Raw genomic sequence first — 16,014 nt, forward strand, 5'->3', positions numbered from 1 at the left:
CTATACTGTACTATAATATACTGTACTATACTATAATATACTGTACTATGCTATACTGTACTATAATATACTATACTATTATATACTGTACTATACTATAATATACTGTACTATACTATACTTTGCCGTATTGTACTGAGATTACGGAGGTGCAATGAGGGGGATTATAGGGGCAGTTTTCTCTACTTTTCTTACTCCCCAGAATGTTTCCGGGGGTCAGTAAAGCGGGGTCCACACTTCTGGGGGGCGGGGCCATACTCTGCCCCATTGTACCGGCACCCCCTCTGCTGCAGCCAGGAGCCCAGGAGAGAAGTCCTCTGTCATCTGCGGAGCCCTGACCACAAGACGCATCTCTGCTCCCTGAGAGCCCTGTACACACATGAGGCGGCATCACTGCGGCGGGGAATGTGCGGGGACACGGAGCACTGGAGCCGGCAGGGAGCGGAGGCCGCCCCCTGTGTTACCCTCCCGGGCTCTCCGCGGCTCCAGCTCCTCCCCGCAGCGTCCAAGCAGCTTCCTGCGGCCCCACCTTGTGGGAAAGAGCCCTGGGATGGGGACGAGGGCCGGGAAGAGAGGGAACGAGCCCCCGCAGCGGAGCCATCGGGCCGGATCCAGCCGGATGTGCAGAACGTCAGGCAGAGCGGGAGGACTGTGGCGGAGATCCCGGGGCCTGCTCCGGCCTCCTCCGCCACAGACGGCGACACACGGTGAGGGGGGATGTCCGGGAGGAGGAAGGCGCGGAGAAGGCGGCCTCTCCTGTCCGGTTCTAGCCGCTAAAGGGCTCTTCTCCCGGGCAGGGAAGCACAAGGGGAGAGCGGAGCTGCAGCCGGGCTGAGAGGGGTGAAGGCGGGGCCTGTGTCCAGTGTCAGCCAATAGACGCGCAGGAGGCGGAGCTCGGCAGCCAATCACTGCGCAGCGCTGCACATATAAGAGGCGGTCCCGGCCTCAGTGTTTTCTCCAGGAGAAGTCTTTGTGTTTTCTCCCCACGTCTCACACGATGGCAGAGACCGCGCCAGCAGCCGCCGCTCCTCCTCCAGCCGAAGGGGCCGCCAAGTCCAAGAAGCAGCCGAGGAAATCCGCCGCGGCAGCAGGGGGCGCCAAGAAAAGCAAGAAGCCGTCCGGTCCCAGCGTGTCCGAGCTCCTGGTCACAGCCGTGTCCGCCTCCAAGGAGCGCAGCGGGGTGTCTCTGGCCGCCCTGAAGAAGGCTCTGGCTGCCGGAGGATGCGATGTAGAGAAGAACAATAGCCGCATCAAGGTGGCCATCAGGGCTCTGGTCACCAAGGGGACCCTCACCCAGGTGAAGGGCAGCGGCGCCTCCGGCTCCTTCAAGCTCAACAAGAAGCAGCAGGAGACCAAGGACAAGGCGGCGGCCAAGAAGAAGAAGCCGGCGGCGGCCAAGAAACCTGCAGCTACTGCGGCCAAGAAACCCGCTAAATCCCCGAAGAAGCCCAAGAAGGCTCCGGCCAAGAGCCCGAAAAAGGCTAAGAAACCAGCCGCGGCCAAGAAAGCAGCCAAGAGCCCCAAGAAGCCGAAGGCTGCCCCCAAGAAGCTGGCCAAGAGTCCGGCTAAGAAGGCGGCCAAACCCAAGGGTCCGGCTAAGAAAGCGGCGAAAGCCAAGAAGAGCGCGGCCAAGAAGTAACCGGCGCCGCCCGCACTTCTCCCCCAAAGGCTCTTCTCAGAGCCGCCACCTCCTCCTCAGACGAGCTCCACTCCGCCCTTCTGCCCTCGTTCTCCGCTCACGGCGGGCGGGGGCTCCGGCTCCTCTGCGGGCAGGAATAGGGGGCGGGTTAACCCTGTCAGCGCCGCTCTCTTCCGTCTATCAGGGCCTCGTTGCTCGGCTGATAACCGCCCCTCACTGCGCCCCGCCCCCTGCTGGTAGTGATGCCGCCGCTGAGTGTACTGTGCCTGCAGGGGGGTCGTGCGCTCTATCCCTGGACACCAGCGCAGCGATGGAGCCGCTCTTCTCCGCACAGTGAATACGGGACTGTTCTCCCCTTCTACGGTAGGGGGCGGGAGAAGGCGGCCACTGACGGGTTAATACTGAGCAGGCTATGGGGGCGGGGCTATAGAACTAGTACCATGGCTTTAGAAATTCCCGCTCAATTAGAATTCAGCGGCCGTGGAGAAGCTCCGCCCCCGTCTCATCTGAATGGATGATGTGAGCCCCTCCTGCTCCGCCCCCCCTGGCTCAAATGAATGAATGTAAATGAGCCCTGCTGCTCCGCCCACCGGCTCGGCTGATTAGATGGCTGTGAGCCCCGCCCCTCTTGCTGCTCCGCCCCCCGCTCTTCTCAGAGCCCCCACCTTCTCTAGGACGGAGCTGCCGCATTGTGTGAATACATGGAAGCCTCATGTCCGAGGCGGATTATTCCCTCATTATAGACCACTGATCGGGAGGATGAGGGGAGTAGTGATCGTATACTCGGGAGGATGGGGGGGGAGTGGTGATCGTATACTCGGGAGGATGAGGGGAGTAGTGATCGGCCAGAGAGGAGGATGGGGGGAGTAGTGATCAGACAGTGAGGAGGATGGGGGGAGTAGTGATCAGACAGTGAGGAGGATGGGGGGAGTAGTGATTGGACACTGAGGAGGAGGTAGTGAAGGACGAGCGGCTGGATGGGTCCACAGAGCCGGGCACTCGGGGATACACCGGTGCTATGGGGACGGGGATAGGATTGGAGCTCAGGACATGGCGGAGAATGCGGGGACGTCTGTGACAAAGACGGAAGGGAAGAGCAGGAAGTCCGGGCAGACATTGCTGCTGTAGAGGGTTTGGCCGCTGAATTCTAACCGCTCTGTAATTGAGCGGAAATTTCAAAAGCCAGAGATCAGCCAATCACTGTAAAGCACTTGTCCTATAGCTCCGCCCCCTGCAGCGCTGAGTGGAGATGGCGGGGGGCAGGGAGGATGGAGGCGGTTATCGGTCACTTTCAGCGAGTCCCTGATAGACGGGGGGAGATACAGAGAGCGCTTTTAGAATAAAGGAACTGCTCTTACTAATTAGAGCGCTGAAAGGGTTAACCCGCCTCCTGTGAGCAGAGGTGGAGAATGGAGGGCGGAGTGGAGCTCGTCTCTGGAGGAGGTGGGGGCTCTGAGAAGAGCCTTTGTTGGGTGCGGGGCGCAGATCTAAGCCCTCTCCCCTCGGATCCTGCGGGCCAGCTGGATATCCTTGAGCAGCTCGGTGGACTTCTGGTAGCGCCGGATTTCCCGGAGAGCGACGGTCCCGGGCCGGTAGCGGTGAGGCTTCTTGACTCCGCCAGTGGCGGGGGCGCTCTTCCTGGCGGCCTTAGTGGCCAGCTGCTTGCGGGGAGCTTTCCCGCCGGTGGATTTACGTCCCCTGTGTGTAATGGACTGCTCCTCCACGGCCGCTGGATTCTGACCGGACTGTAATTGAGCGGGAATTTTAAATGCCAAGGTGCTAGTTCTATAGCCCCGCCCCCATAGCCTGCTCAGTATTAACCCGTCAGTGGCCGCCTTCTCCCGCTCCCCACCGGAGAAGGGGAGAACAGTCCCGTAGTCACTGTGCGGAGAAGAGCGGCTCCATCGCTGCGCTGGTGTCCAGGGATAGAGCGCACGACCCCCCTGCACGCACAGTACACTCAGCGGCATCACTACCAGCAGGGGGCGGGGCGCAGTGAGGGGCGGGGCGGTTATCAGCCGAGCAGCGAGGCCCTGATAGACGGAAGAGAGATGTTAGCCCCGCCTCAGCTGAATGGATGTATGCGAGCCCTGCCCGCCCTACTGCTCCGAGCCCTGCCCGCCCTACTGGATGGATGTGAGTTCTGCTCCGCCCCCCGGTTTAGCAGAATAGATGGCTATGAGCCCAGCCCCTCCTGCTGCTCCGCCCTCCGACTCAGATCTATGAATGGATGTGAGCCCCTCCCTTCTTGCTGCTCCGTCCCCCGGCTCAGCTGAAAGGATGTATGTGAGCCCCGCCTCTCCTGTTGCTCCGCCCCCAGCTCTGCTGAAAGGATGGATGTGAGACACGCCTCTCCTGGAGCCACGCCTCTCCTGTTGCTCCGCCCCCGGCTCTTCTGAATGGATGTATGTGAGCCCCGCCTCTCCTGTTGCTCCGCTGAATGGATGTATGTGAGCCCCGCCCCTCTATTTGCTCCGCCCCCGGCTCAGCTGAATGGATGTGAGGCTGCCAATTAGGAGAAGCGGAGACACCACGTGACCCTCTCCTCCAGTAGATCGGCGCGCAGTCAGCAGCAGCTCATTTGCATGGCCCGTGTATAAATACCGCGGTGGCAGGAGGAGAACAGACGAGATTTTGTCCTCAGTCAGAATGCCCGAGCCAGCCAAGTCCGCCCCAGCGCCCAAGAAGGGCTCCAAGAAAGCCGTCACCAAGGTCCAGAAGAAGGACGGCAAGAAGCGGAGGAAGAGCAGGAAGGAGAGCTATGCCATCTACGTCTACAAGGTGCTGAAGCAGGTCCACCCCGACACCGGCATCTCCTCCAAGGCCATGGGCATCATGAACTCCTTCGTCAACGACATCTTCGAGCGCATCGCAGGGGAAGCCTCCCGCCTGGCTCACTACAACAAGCGCTCCACCATCACCTCCCGGGAGATCCAGACCGCCGTGCGCCTGCTGCTGCCCGGAGAGCTGGCCAAGCACGCCGTCTCCGAGGGCACCAAGGCCGTCACCAAGTACACCAGCGCCAAGTGAGCGCCGCTCTCCGGACCCAAAGGCTCTTCTCAGAGCCCCCACCCTGTCTCCAGCGGAGCTGCTCCCGGGTCTCCCCGTTGTTCTCACAGTGGCTGCGGTTTTCCTCCCTGTCAGCTAGATGAGATGCGGTAACGCTATCGGAAGTTACAATACAAGCTCCCCTCATCCTCCTCCTCCATGCCCGATCACTACTCCCATCATCCTCCTCAGTGTGGCGCTCCCTGGAGAGAGGCTGTGCGGCCGCTCAGTGCAGGACAGGAGGACGAGGCTCCTACGGGCACATAACGGCTGCGGGGTCCAGAGCTCTGCTATTGGCTGGGAGAGCTCAGCATCTCGTCGCTCATTTGAATTTCCCGCCTATAGTTGAGCTGCTGATTTACAGGAGGAGCCGGTCATGTGACCTGTACCAGCGCCGCTCATTGGCGGGACGGATTAACCCCTCAGTCTCCGAGCACAGCTCGTCTCGTAGCTGCGGTGGAGAACACCCGGGGCTCGGGATTTACACAGATTATTGGGGGGTTCCTGTAATGTAGACCTCCGGCTGTACTGAGCACAGGGCGCCGCTGATCTCCTGATGGGCGGGCGGTGTTAACCCCTCAGTCTCCGAGCACAGCTCGTCTCGTAGCTGCGGTGGAGAACACCCGGGGCTCGGGATTTACAGATTATTGGGGGGTTTCTGTAATGTAGACCTCCGGCTGTACTGAGCACAGGGCGCCGCTGATCTCCTGATGGGCGGGCGGTGTTAACCCCTCAGTGGAATTGTAGCTCCTCCCCGGGAAGATGTGGGCGGCTCTGAGAAGAGCCTTTGTGCTGTGAGGACGGAGGCGGCAGCATTAACCCCCGAAGCCGTAGAGAGTGCGGCCCTGGCGCTTGAGCGCGTAGACCACGTCCATGGCGGTGACGGTCTTCCTCTTGGCGTGCTCGGTGTAGGTGACGGCGTCCCGGATGACGTTCTCCAGGAAGACTTTCAGCACCCCGCGAGTCTCCTCATAGATGAGGCCGGAGATGCGCTTGACGCCTCCCCTGCGAGCTAGGCGGCGGATGGCAGGCTTGGTGATGCCCTGGATGTTATCACGGAGCACCTTCCTGTGCCGCTTGGCGCCGCCTTTCCCGAGCCCTTTCCCTCCTTTACCGCGACCAGACATCTTCTAGGTGTGAGGAGCAGAGAGCAGTGACTGCTCAGCCCAGAGCCCTCCTTTATATGGAGCATGGGCGGACCTGAAAGAGAACTGGGGGCGGGGCTGATCCTGAACTCCAGGCCCCGCCCTCCAGCTCTGATTGGCTGAGCTCAGAAGTGCTGGTGGTTTTCATTTTCCAGCCTCCATGTTACCAGCCTGTAAATTACATCATATCCTTCGCATTAAAATAAAGTCTCTATATTATATTATCAACCTCCACATTATATTACAGCCTCCATACTACCAGCCTCCACATTCTATTACAGCCTCCACCTTACATTACAGCCTCCATATTACATCTATGTTTCTATTACAGCCTCCATCTTACATTATCTTCCTCCACATTATATTACAGCCTCCATATTACCAGCCTCTACATTACATTACAGCCTCCATACTACTAGCCTCTACATTACATTACAGCCTCCACATTACATTACCAGGCTCCACATAATATTACAGCCTCCATACTACCAGCCTCCACATTCTATTACAACCTCTGCATTACATTATAGCCTCCACCTTATATTACAGCCTCCACATTACATCTATGTTTCTATTACAGCCTCCATACTACCAGCCTCCACATTCTATTACAGCCTCCCCATTACATTATAGCCTCCACCTTATATTACAGCCTCCATATTACCAGCCTGTAAATTACATCATATTATAGGCTCTATATTATATTATCAACCTCAACATTATAGTACAGCCTCCACATTACATTATAGCCTTTACATTCTATTACAGCCTCCATACTACCAGCCTCTGCATTACATTGTAGCCTCCATATTACATTACAGCCCCCACATTCTATTACAGCATACACATTATATTCCAGCCTTCACATGATATTACAGTCTCCATATCATATTATCAACTTCAACATTATATTACAGCCTCCATATTACATTATAGCCTCCACATTACATCACAGCCTCTATATTATCAACTTCAACATTATATTACAGACTCAATATTTACAGCATCTTCATTATATTACAGCCTCCATATTAACAGCCTCCACATTACATCACAGCCTCCATATTATATTATCAACCTCAACAACATATTACAGCCTCTACATTACATTATAGCCTAAATATTACCAGCCTCCACATTACATTACAGCCTCCATGTTACATTACCAGCCTCCACATTACATTACAGCCTCCATGTTACATTACCAGCCTCCACATTATATTACAGCCTCCATGTTACATTACCGGCCCCCACATTATATTACAGCCTCCGTATTACCGGCCTCTACATAACAGTCTCCATGTTACATTACCGGCCTCCACATTATATTACAGTCTTCATATTACCGTCCTCTACATTACATCACATCCTAAAAATTACATTACAGCCTCCATACTACCAGCCTCCACATTACATCACATTATATTACAGCCTTCATATTACCAGCCTATGTATTACATTATAGCCTCCAAATTATATTACAGCTTCCATTTTACCAGCCTCCACATTACATCACAGCCTCCATAGTATATTATCAACCTCAACAACATATTACAGCCTCTACATTACATTATAGCCTCCACATTATATTACAGGCTAAATATTGCCAGCCTCCATGTTACATTACCGGCCTCCACATTATATTACAGCCTTCGTATTATCGGCCTCCACATTATATTACAGACTCCATATTATCGTCCTCTAAATTACATCACATCCTAAACATTACATTACAGCCTCCATACTACAAGCCTCCACATTACATCACAGCCTCTACATTATATTACAGCCTCTATATTACCAGCCTCTGCATTACATTATAGCCTCCACCTTACATTACAGCCTCCACATTACATCTATGTTTCTATTACAACCTCCATATTACATTACCTTCCTCCACATTATATTACAGCCTCAATATTACCAGCCTCTACATTACATTACAGCCTCCATACTACCAGCCTCCACATTACATTACAGCCTCCACATTACATTATCAGGCTCCACATTATATTACAGCCTACACATAATATTACAGCTTCCACATTATTTTCCAGCCTTCACATGATATTACAGCCTCTATATTACATTACAGCCTCCATATTATATTACAGCCTCCATATTTAAAGCCTCAACATTATATTATAGCCTCCACATTACATCACAGCCTCTATATTATCAACCTCAACATTATATTACAGCCTCCATATTTACAGCATCTATATTAAATTACAGCCTCTATATTAACGGCCTCTACATTACATCACAGCCTCCATATTATATTATCAACCTCAACAACATATTACAGCCTCTACATTACATTATAGCCTCCACATTATATTACAGCCTAAATATTACCAGCCTCCACAATACATTACAGCCTCCATGTTACATTACCGGCCTCCATATTATATTACAGCCTCCGTATTACCGGCCTCTACATTACAGTCTCCATGTTACATTACCGGCCTCCACATTATGTTACAGACTCCATATTACCGTCCTCTACATTACATCACATCCTAAACATTACAGCCTCCATACTACCAGCCTCCACATTACATCACAGCCTCTACATTATATTACAGCCTTCATATTTCCAGCCTATGCATTATATTAAAGCCTCCATATTAACAGCCTCCATAGTATATTATCAACCTCAACAACATATTACAGCCTCTACATTACATTATAGCCTCCACATTATATTACAGCCTCCATGTTACATCACGGGCCTCCACATTATATTACAGCCTCTATATTACCAGCCTCCATGTTACATTACCGGCCTCCACATTATATTACAGCCTCTATATTACCAGCCTCCATGTTACATCACTGGCCTCCACATTATATTACAGACTCCATATTACCGTCCTCTACATTACTTCACATCCTAAACATTACATTACAGCCTCCATACTAACAGCCTCCACATTACATCACAGCCTCTACATTATATTACAGCCTTCATATTACCAGCCTCCACATTACATCACAGCCTGCATAGTATATTATCAGCCTCTACATTACATTATAGCCTCCACATTATATTACAGCCTAAATATTACCAGCCTCCATGTTACATCACCGGCCTCCACATTATATTACAGCCTCTATATTACCAGCCTCCATGTTACATCACCGGCCTCCACATTATATTACAGCCTCCGTATTACCGGCCTCTACATTACAGTCTCCATGTTACATTACCGGCCTCCACATTATATTACAGACTCCATATTACCGTCCTCTACATTACATCCTAAACATTACATTACAGCCTCTACATTATATTACAGCCTTCATATTTCCAGCCTATGCATTATATTACAGCCTCCATATTACCAGCCTCCACATTAAATCACAGCCTCCATAGTATATTATCAACCTCAACAACATATTACAGCCTCTACATTACATTACCGGCCTCCACATTATATTACAGCCTCTATATTACCAGCCTCCATGTTACATCACCAGCCTCCACATTATATTACAGCCTCCGTATTACCGGCCTCTACATTACAGTCTCCATGTTACATTACCGGCCTCCACATTATATTACAGACTCCATATTACCGTCCTCTACATTACATCCTAAACATTACATTACAGCCTCTACATTATATTACAGCCTCCATATTACCAGCCTCCACATTAAATCACAGCCTCCATAGTATATTATCAACCTCAACAACATATTACAGCCTCTACATTACATTACCGGCCTCCACATTATATTACAGCCTCTATATTACCAGCCTCCATGTTACATTACCGGCCTCCACATTATATTACAACCTCTATATTACCGGCCTCTCCATGTAATGCATATTTTGCCAATCCCCTGCCCATTGAGATGGGGGGTCACCGTTTGTGGCCTTCATCTACTGGAGGATGGCTGCCAGGGCGACGTTCCATGGCGCACATTCCTACCAGTGGTGGACAGATGTGGATTAGCGCGTGCGCCGCCGGTGGAGGACCCCGTGCTGCCTATTGAGGAGGAGGCTGAGATGTCTCTTTACGGCATTATTGGAGGACGATGCCTTCTGTGTCTGTAGAGGCTGCAGTCTGTAAGGCTAGCCCAGAGCGCTGACCTCTAGAAGTCCTCCTCCAACAGAACGGTCCCCTGATATCCCGGCACCAGTAGTATGGGAAGCAGACAAAGCCACGGCCAGAGGATAGCTGATCTCCATAGGCAGAGAGACTGTCAGATCCCAGCAGTCCAGCAGGAGACCCACCATCCCTGGCGGCAGCCTCCACCGCTCACAGCTGCCCCGCTGCCATTCTGCTGCAATCTCTACGTCTGTGAAGCCTTCCTTCTCTGCTCATGGAGACAAAGCATCAGAAGCCGCGAGCCGTGCAGTGATGAGCGAGCGCTCGGCCGAGTAGCGCCATGCTCCAGTCTCCTCCCCGCACGTCTGGCGCCTTCTTAGCAGCCAATAACCATGCAGGTAAGTATCGCCATCGGCCATGTTCTCTCCTGGCATCACAGTGACTGGCTGGCCGGAGCGCGTCCTGCTATATGGCCCCCGGTCACGGGGTCGGCTCATTGCCGGTCAGGGAGGGAGATCGGGGTCGCACATTACTCTTCTCAAGACCTTTCAAAGACCCAAAAGTCCTTTTAATTGGCAGCAATTTCAAGGGCAGATTTGCACTTTTTATATATTTCTAATTGACACAAACCCCTCTCCATTGTCTCTCCTACTAGAAGGCGTCTGACTTCTGCCGTCTGTGCAGCACCTTCTGTGTATCCGGCAGAGAGCGGAAGAAGAGCCCTGAAAACAGCCGGTTGTGCCCCAGAATCTGACCACATTGCTGCTGTCAGCTGTTTAACCCATTCATCTCCGTGCTCTGCATTAGAATACCGTCTGAGCGCTTCAGGCCATATATTGGGAGAAAGTGAGGATCAGCATAGACACAAATTCCACTGAATCTGCACCCAGTTTTCTTGTCTGCGCCAGAAACCGTTACTGGCCGCGCATTGCATCTCTGCCCCGTCTGAGCGCTTCAGGCCATATATTGGGAGTAACATAGTCCTAGATATAACCGCCATCATACAGCAGTGTCTGCAGATGACAGTAATACTGTCCCGGATCTGTGCCGTGTCATATACCGCCCTGCACCTGAGGACGGTCTGTTGTGGGCAGTAAAAAGTCCGTCAGTATGAAGAAGGCCAGCACTAAGGGACGGGGGAGTGGGCGTTATGCTGATGGGTCAGGCAGAGGTCGTGGCACTGGGCGCAATGACACTGTGCCCGCTGCCGGGCACCAAAAAGAAGTAATAAAACCGCACCCAGCGGGGGGGCGTGGCCGGAAGCTGGTATGTGAGGACGCATGTAGAAGAGCAGTGCAGTTTCTATGTAAAATTTCTCTCAGGGCGAGTGTCAAAAAAAACTCCCCCCCCCCCCCCCCCCCCCCCCCCCCGCCCTCAAAACTGCTCGATGAAATAAGTGTCTCCTCATTGTAAAAAATGTGTCGGCGGCGCGTGAGGTACAGTGAGTGAGCGCCGCCGCCCGCACTGCCTGCCTGTGGGGGGACATTATTTAGAATGGAGGCTGCTGTGGGTGACATTATAACTGTATAATGTCTGATAGGCCTAGTCCTGAGTTATATTACCCTGCCCTGTATAATAATGTACCCTGATACCCCTTAGTTGTATTATCCCAGCGGGGTAATATAACTAAGGGGTATCAGGGATGGGTACATTATTATACAGGGCAGGGTAATATAACTCAGGACTAGGCCTATCAGACATTATACAGTTATAATGTCACCCACAGCAGCCTCCATTCTAAATAATGTCCATAGTGATCCTTATTAAACTTAATGTCCCCCACAGTGACAGTGGCCCCCACTTTCATGTCTGCCACAGTGGCCCCCGCCCCCCATTGTAATTAATGCCCCCCCACCACAGACCATCCACAGTGTCACTGTCCCCATTGTAAAAAAATTGTTTGTTTATTTAATTTAACCACATTGCACCCGAGTCGCCTCACCCAGTGACCCACTGTCCCGGATCCAGCAGGCTTCTTTTCAGCAATGTTACCGCTCAGGGCGGGCGGTAACAGGCAGGCAGTGCGGCACTCACTGTACGTCACGCGCCTGCGCCGCCAAGTGGGAGGAGCAGGCGCGTGACGTCAGTAAGTGCCGCCCGCACGTACCGGAGCTGAGTGACTGGACTCGGTACGTACGGACAGAGGACTCGGCACTCGGGCGCAGGCGAGATATCAGAGGGAGGGAGCCAGGGGGGCGCACGGCACGAGAGTAATAACAGACAGAGAAAAGACAAGAGGGCGCCTCTGCCGGCGCCCCCCTTCTGACAGCGCCCCGGGCGGCCGCCTGGCCCGCCCGCCCCTAGAAACGGCCCTGTAGAAGAGCTCCGGGCCCAGTTTACCTAACTTCCACATTATCCTGTTAATTCATCAAACATTCCATCTAGAACCGGCAGGAGGTCGGGAAAGACCCGCGACCCGAGTATGGCTCGTAATAAGTACTGTTTTTTGCCTTTTTTTTGTGTATAAAACTTCACTTTTATTTCATTATTTAAATGTACGTTATACTTTTAATCTTATTCCATCCTATTACAATGCTAAAGACACATATTAAAACTTTCAGTTGTGCGGACTGGCTCTGTGTTTTTTTAAAAAAAAAAATTATTCTGGTAAATACTTTTTGTACTATAGTTATAATTGTTATCACAGTTGCTGCTGCCTTGTTGGTAAGGTGGACTTCTTGTTTGAAATCCCTCTATTCCTATAACACAGGGGTAGGGGGAGAGCTGGAGGGGGGGAGGAGGGAGGAGAAATAAGGAGATTAACCTGTGAATTGGTATAATCTCTTATAAAGGCATAGATGACAGTGTTCGTCACAGTCTATGCTTGATATTATATTGAAGATAAGGGTCGGCACTGCCTTGTGATGGCTGCAGTGCACGTGTCAAAAGGTCGGCGTCCCAGCAAACAATGTAAAGAAGAGGACCGGCACTCGCAAATGGAATTTTCACTGCTGTGGTTTATTCAGTCACTCTTAAAGACATAGTGATGTCACTATGTCACTATGTCTTTAAGAGTGACTGAATAAACCACAGCAGTGAAAATTCCATTTGCGAGTGCCGGTCCTCTTCTTTACACAGTCTATGCTTGATATCATACCTCTGGTATATCTCTAGTGTGTTCATATCTAGATCAAGTCTATTACCTAGTGATGGCACTACTTGTGCTTTTAGTATGCTCCTCTTATCACCTCCTATCTACCTCTCTCCATAAATCACCTTCCCCTTGTAGCCACTGCCTTCAGTATTACTTTCTATTGGCTACTGGGTCCCTGTGATACGCAGCTTTATTTGCTCATATGTTTGAGCTTAGTCCACATCATACTGCCTAAAACCTAACACTCACACACCCTGCATCCCGACATGTTTCGCTGTATACCAGCGTCTTCAGGGGATAATGCAGGTGTGAGTGTTGGGGGCGGAGTCCAGCCTTTAAAGGTTCGTTTCCGATCACATGTTTTAAGACACCAATCATTTACTGATACATAGTATCCGTTTGTTACTTTTGTTCACACCCACTGATCGTTGATTGGCCCCAGTCCGTCATGCACTGATGACTCACAGTTTCATGACGTGTCTCTAGGGTCATTAACTCATGCGCCCCGGTTTGCCCATTCTTCACTGCGTTATCGCGGGACTGTTGTTATGTTCGCGCATGCGTGAGAACTTATACTTTTTGCAGTCATCAGTTCATCACCATTAACTCAGCGCATGCGTGCGGGCTCCACACCGATTTGTCCACGCTCATACTTCACGGCCGCGCGACATATCCCTGGGGTCACCTGCACACACCTCCGGACCTGCCCGCCCTCACCGGTGCTGCCGCGAGACTGCCATTATATTCGCGCATGCGCGGGGACTTATACATTTTCAGTCATTTGATTTTCCTATCGGCTTCGCGCATGCGCATGGACTTTAACATAGGTTTGTCCACATCTGTGCTGTCACATCCTTCCAACTGGGGCTTCATTTCACTCCTAGCAGAGCCTCCTTCATATAACACTCTACTTCAGCAGGGTACCTATGTTGTGATGTAATTCCATATTTAGTTAGGTGTCTACTCTTGTTCCTCAAGCTATTCCTTTTGTTTACTTTAATAATATCTTATTCTCATGGTGTGTATATATCTTTATACGTATACATATATAAATGTATGAATGTGAGGACTAATTTTTCCTCAGGGGGAATTTTTGGTCAAATTTCTAAATATCTTCTATTAGAGAGGCAATATGTTATGGCTTATTTTTTTGTTTTTTCCTAACTCTTTGTGCCTTTTTGTTTTTTATTTTTTAATATTTTTTATTTTCATACCAGGTCATCAATCACTGGTCCATACATCCATCTCTAACTTCTCCCCTGATTCCAGATTCCAGACACCCCTCCCCACAGCCTGGGCTTCCCCATCACTACCACGGTAAGTATTTTCTTCTTCTTTTGTTTTTTAGAGGTATATATAGTTTTTTTACTAAAGTGGCAGCCCAGCTTGAGAAGGAGACCCAAGAAATACAAAAACTAAGATCTCAGCCAGAATTTAGTTCCCTGGAAATCAAACTACAAAAAAACGTTGAAAGTTTACAAACCGAGGTGAAAGAAAGGAAGCATAGGAAATATATTAGGGATAAGCGAGACTTCGAGACAGGTCAGGTATATAATAAATCTAATAGCCAGTCAATATATACTGGTAGAACCGAGTATAAACAATATACAGACATCTCTGAATCTGAAGCATCGGAGTCAGAAGGAAGCTTCCCGCAGATAAATAGGAGAGGTAGAGGTAGATTTAGGAGCAAATACCAACAAAGGAGAAATCCACAACCTAAAAATACAAATCAAGAATGGCAACAGAACCAATATCGAGTTCAAAACGTTCAGGGACAAAATATAAACCCTCAAACATCCTTGTACTCCTTACAACCTACCTCTGCATCTATAACACCATCCCTTCCTCAAACCAACACGCCCCAGGTGCTGGCACCCACTGCCCAGGTTCCTTTTTTAATGCCGGGGATACAACTCAGGGATCGGGACAAATGGGGGTACAGTCAGAAAATGTAAAGAGAGAAATGGAAATGCAGATCATAAATAGGTCCTCCGTGGTGCTAAATGTAGAGCATGAATCACTAATCCGGAAGGGACTATCATATACCCCCACCCCAAAATTTGAATGCTTCACATGGGTGAAAGATATTCACCTATTTGCCCGGAAACTTGCTCTGCATAAAGAGTTTAAGGATAAAGAGGAACATGGGAATGAGTTAACAAGTGGGGAAAAACAAGCACTAGAGACCTTAGGAGAACTATCCAGGGAAGGAGCAGGCGAGATAATAAGACCTGTCGCCCCCTTCAGCAAAATACGACCTAAATCTAGATATACTCCATCAATAGCCAGATTGGCAAATATTCAGACGTTCGTGAATCTGGTAACAGATGATCTAGAAAAAATAGGAAAGAAGAAAAATGAAATGGGGGAGAATCTTAGTCCTGAGGAAAGGAGGGCTATAGGAGAAATTACGGAACGACAAGATCTTACAATAAAACCCTCAGATAAAGGGGGAAATGTCGTATTGATGGATACAGAGGAGTATATAGGGATGGTGATGAGACTACTGGGAGATAACACTACTTATAAAAAGCTAGATAGTAACCCCACAGAAAAATATAATAAAGACCTAAAAAAGATACTGATGGAAGCAAGAGGGAAAGAACTGATTACGAAAGATGAGTATAAAATCCTGTATAAGCCTTACCCAACGATAGCAACGTTTTACGCGTTGCCAAAAATTCACAAAAAACGTGAACCAATACCTGGAAGACCGATAGTTTCAGGGAACAACAATATGTGCGAGGGTATAAGTTCCTACGTGGATGCTATCTTGAAACCCTTTGTGCAGACTCTCCCCTCGTATCTTAAGGACACAAGTGACACAGTGATAAAACTGCAAGAAATCCATGTGAATGATGAGACTCTGATAGCAAGCCTAGACGTCGAGGCTCTCTACACTAGTATACACCACGAATTAGGGATTAAGGCGGTAGAATATTATTTATACACTAAAGGAACACAATTTCATGAGCACATTAATTTAGTTATCACCTTATTACGTTTTTTACTTACACATAATTATT

General features: G+C 50.1%; 2 protein-coding genes across 2 annotated transcripts; both read left to right on the top strand.

Moving 5' to 3' along the window:
- The first annotated feature begins 997 nt into the window (after window positions 1–997).
- Window positions 998–1,639, top strand: LOC120982656 (histone H1A-like). Its single transcript, XM_040412914.1, has one exon. It carries the CDS (start codon window positions 998–1,000, stop codon window positions 1,637–1,639), a length of 642 nt encoding a protein of 213 aa, XP_040268848.1.
- Window positions 1,640–4,272: 2,633 nt separating this feature from the next.
- LOC120982686 (histone H2B 1.1) lies at window positions 4,273–4,702 on the top strand. The gene has a single exon (XM_040412943.1). It carries the CDS (start codon window positions 4,289–4,291, stop codon window positions 4,667–4,669), a length of 381 nt encoding a protein of 126 aa, XP_040268877.1. The 5' UTR covers window positions 4,273–4,288; the 3' UTR covers window positions 4,670–4,702.
- Window positions 4,703–16,014: the final 11,312 nt, after the last annotated feature.

This window comes from Bufo bufo (genome assembly GCF_905171765.1).
Source record: "Bufo bufo chromosome 1 unlocalized genomic scaffold, aBufBuf1.1 SUPER_1_unloc_1, whole genome shotgun sequence".
Taxonomy (NCBI): domain Eukaryota; kingdom Metazoa; phylum Chordata; class Amphibia; order Anura; family Bufonidae; genus Bufo; species Bufo bufo.

Coding starts and splice junctions, on each gene's coding strand:
- LOC120982686 (XM_040412943.1), top strand. CDS start 4,289: ATGCCCGAGCCAGCCAAGTCCGCCCCAGCGCCCAAGAAGGGCTCCAAG.
- LOC120982656 (XM_040412914.1), top strand. CDS start 998: ATGGCAGAGACCGCGCCAGCAGCCGCCGCTCCTCCTCCAGCCGAAGGG.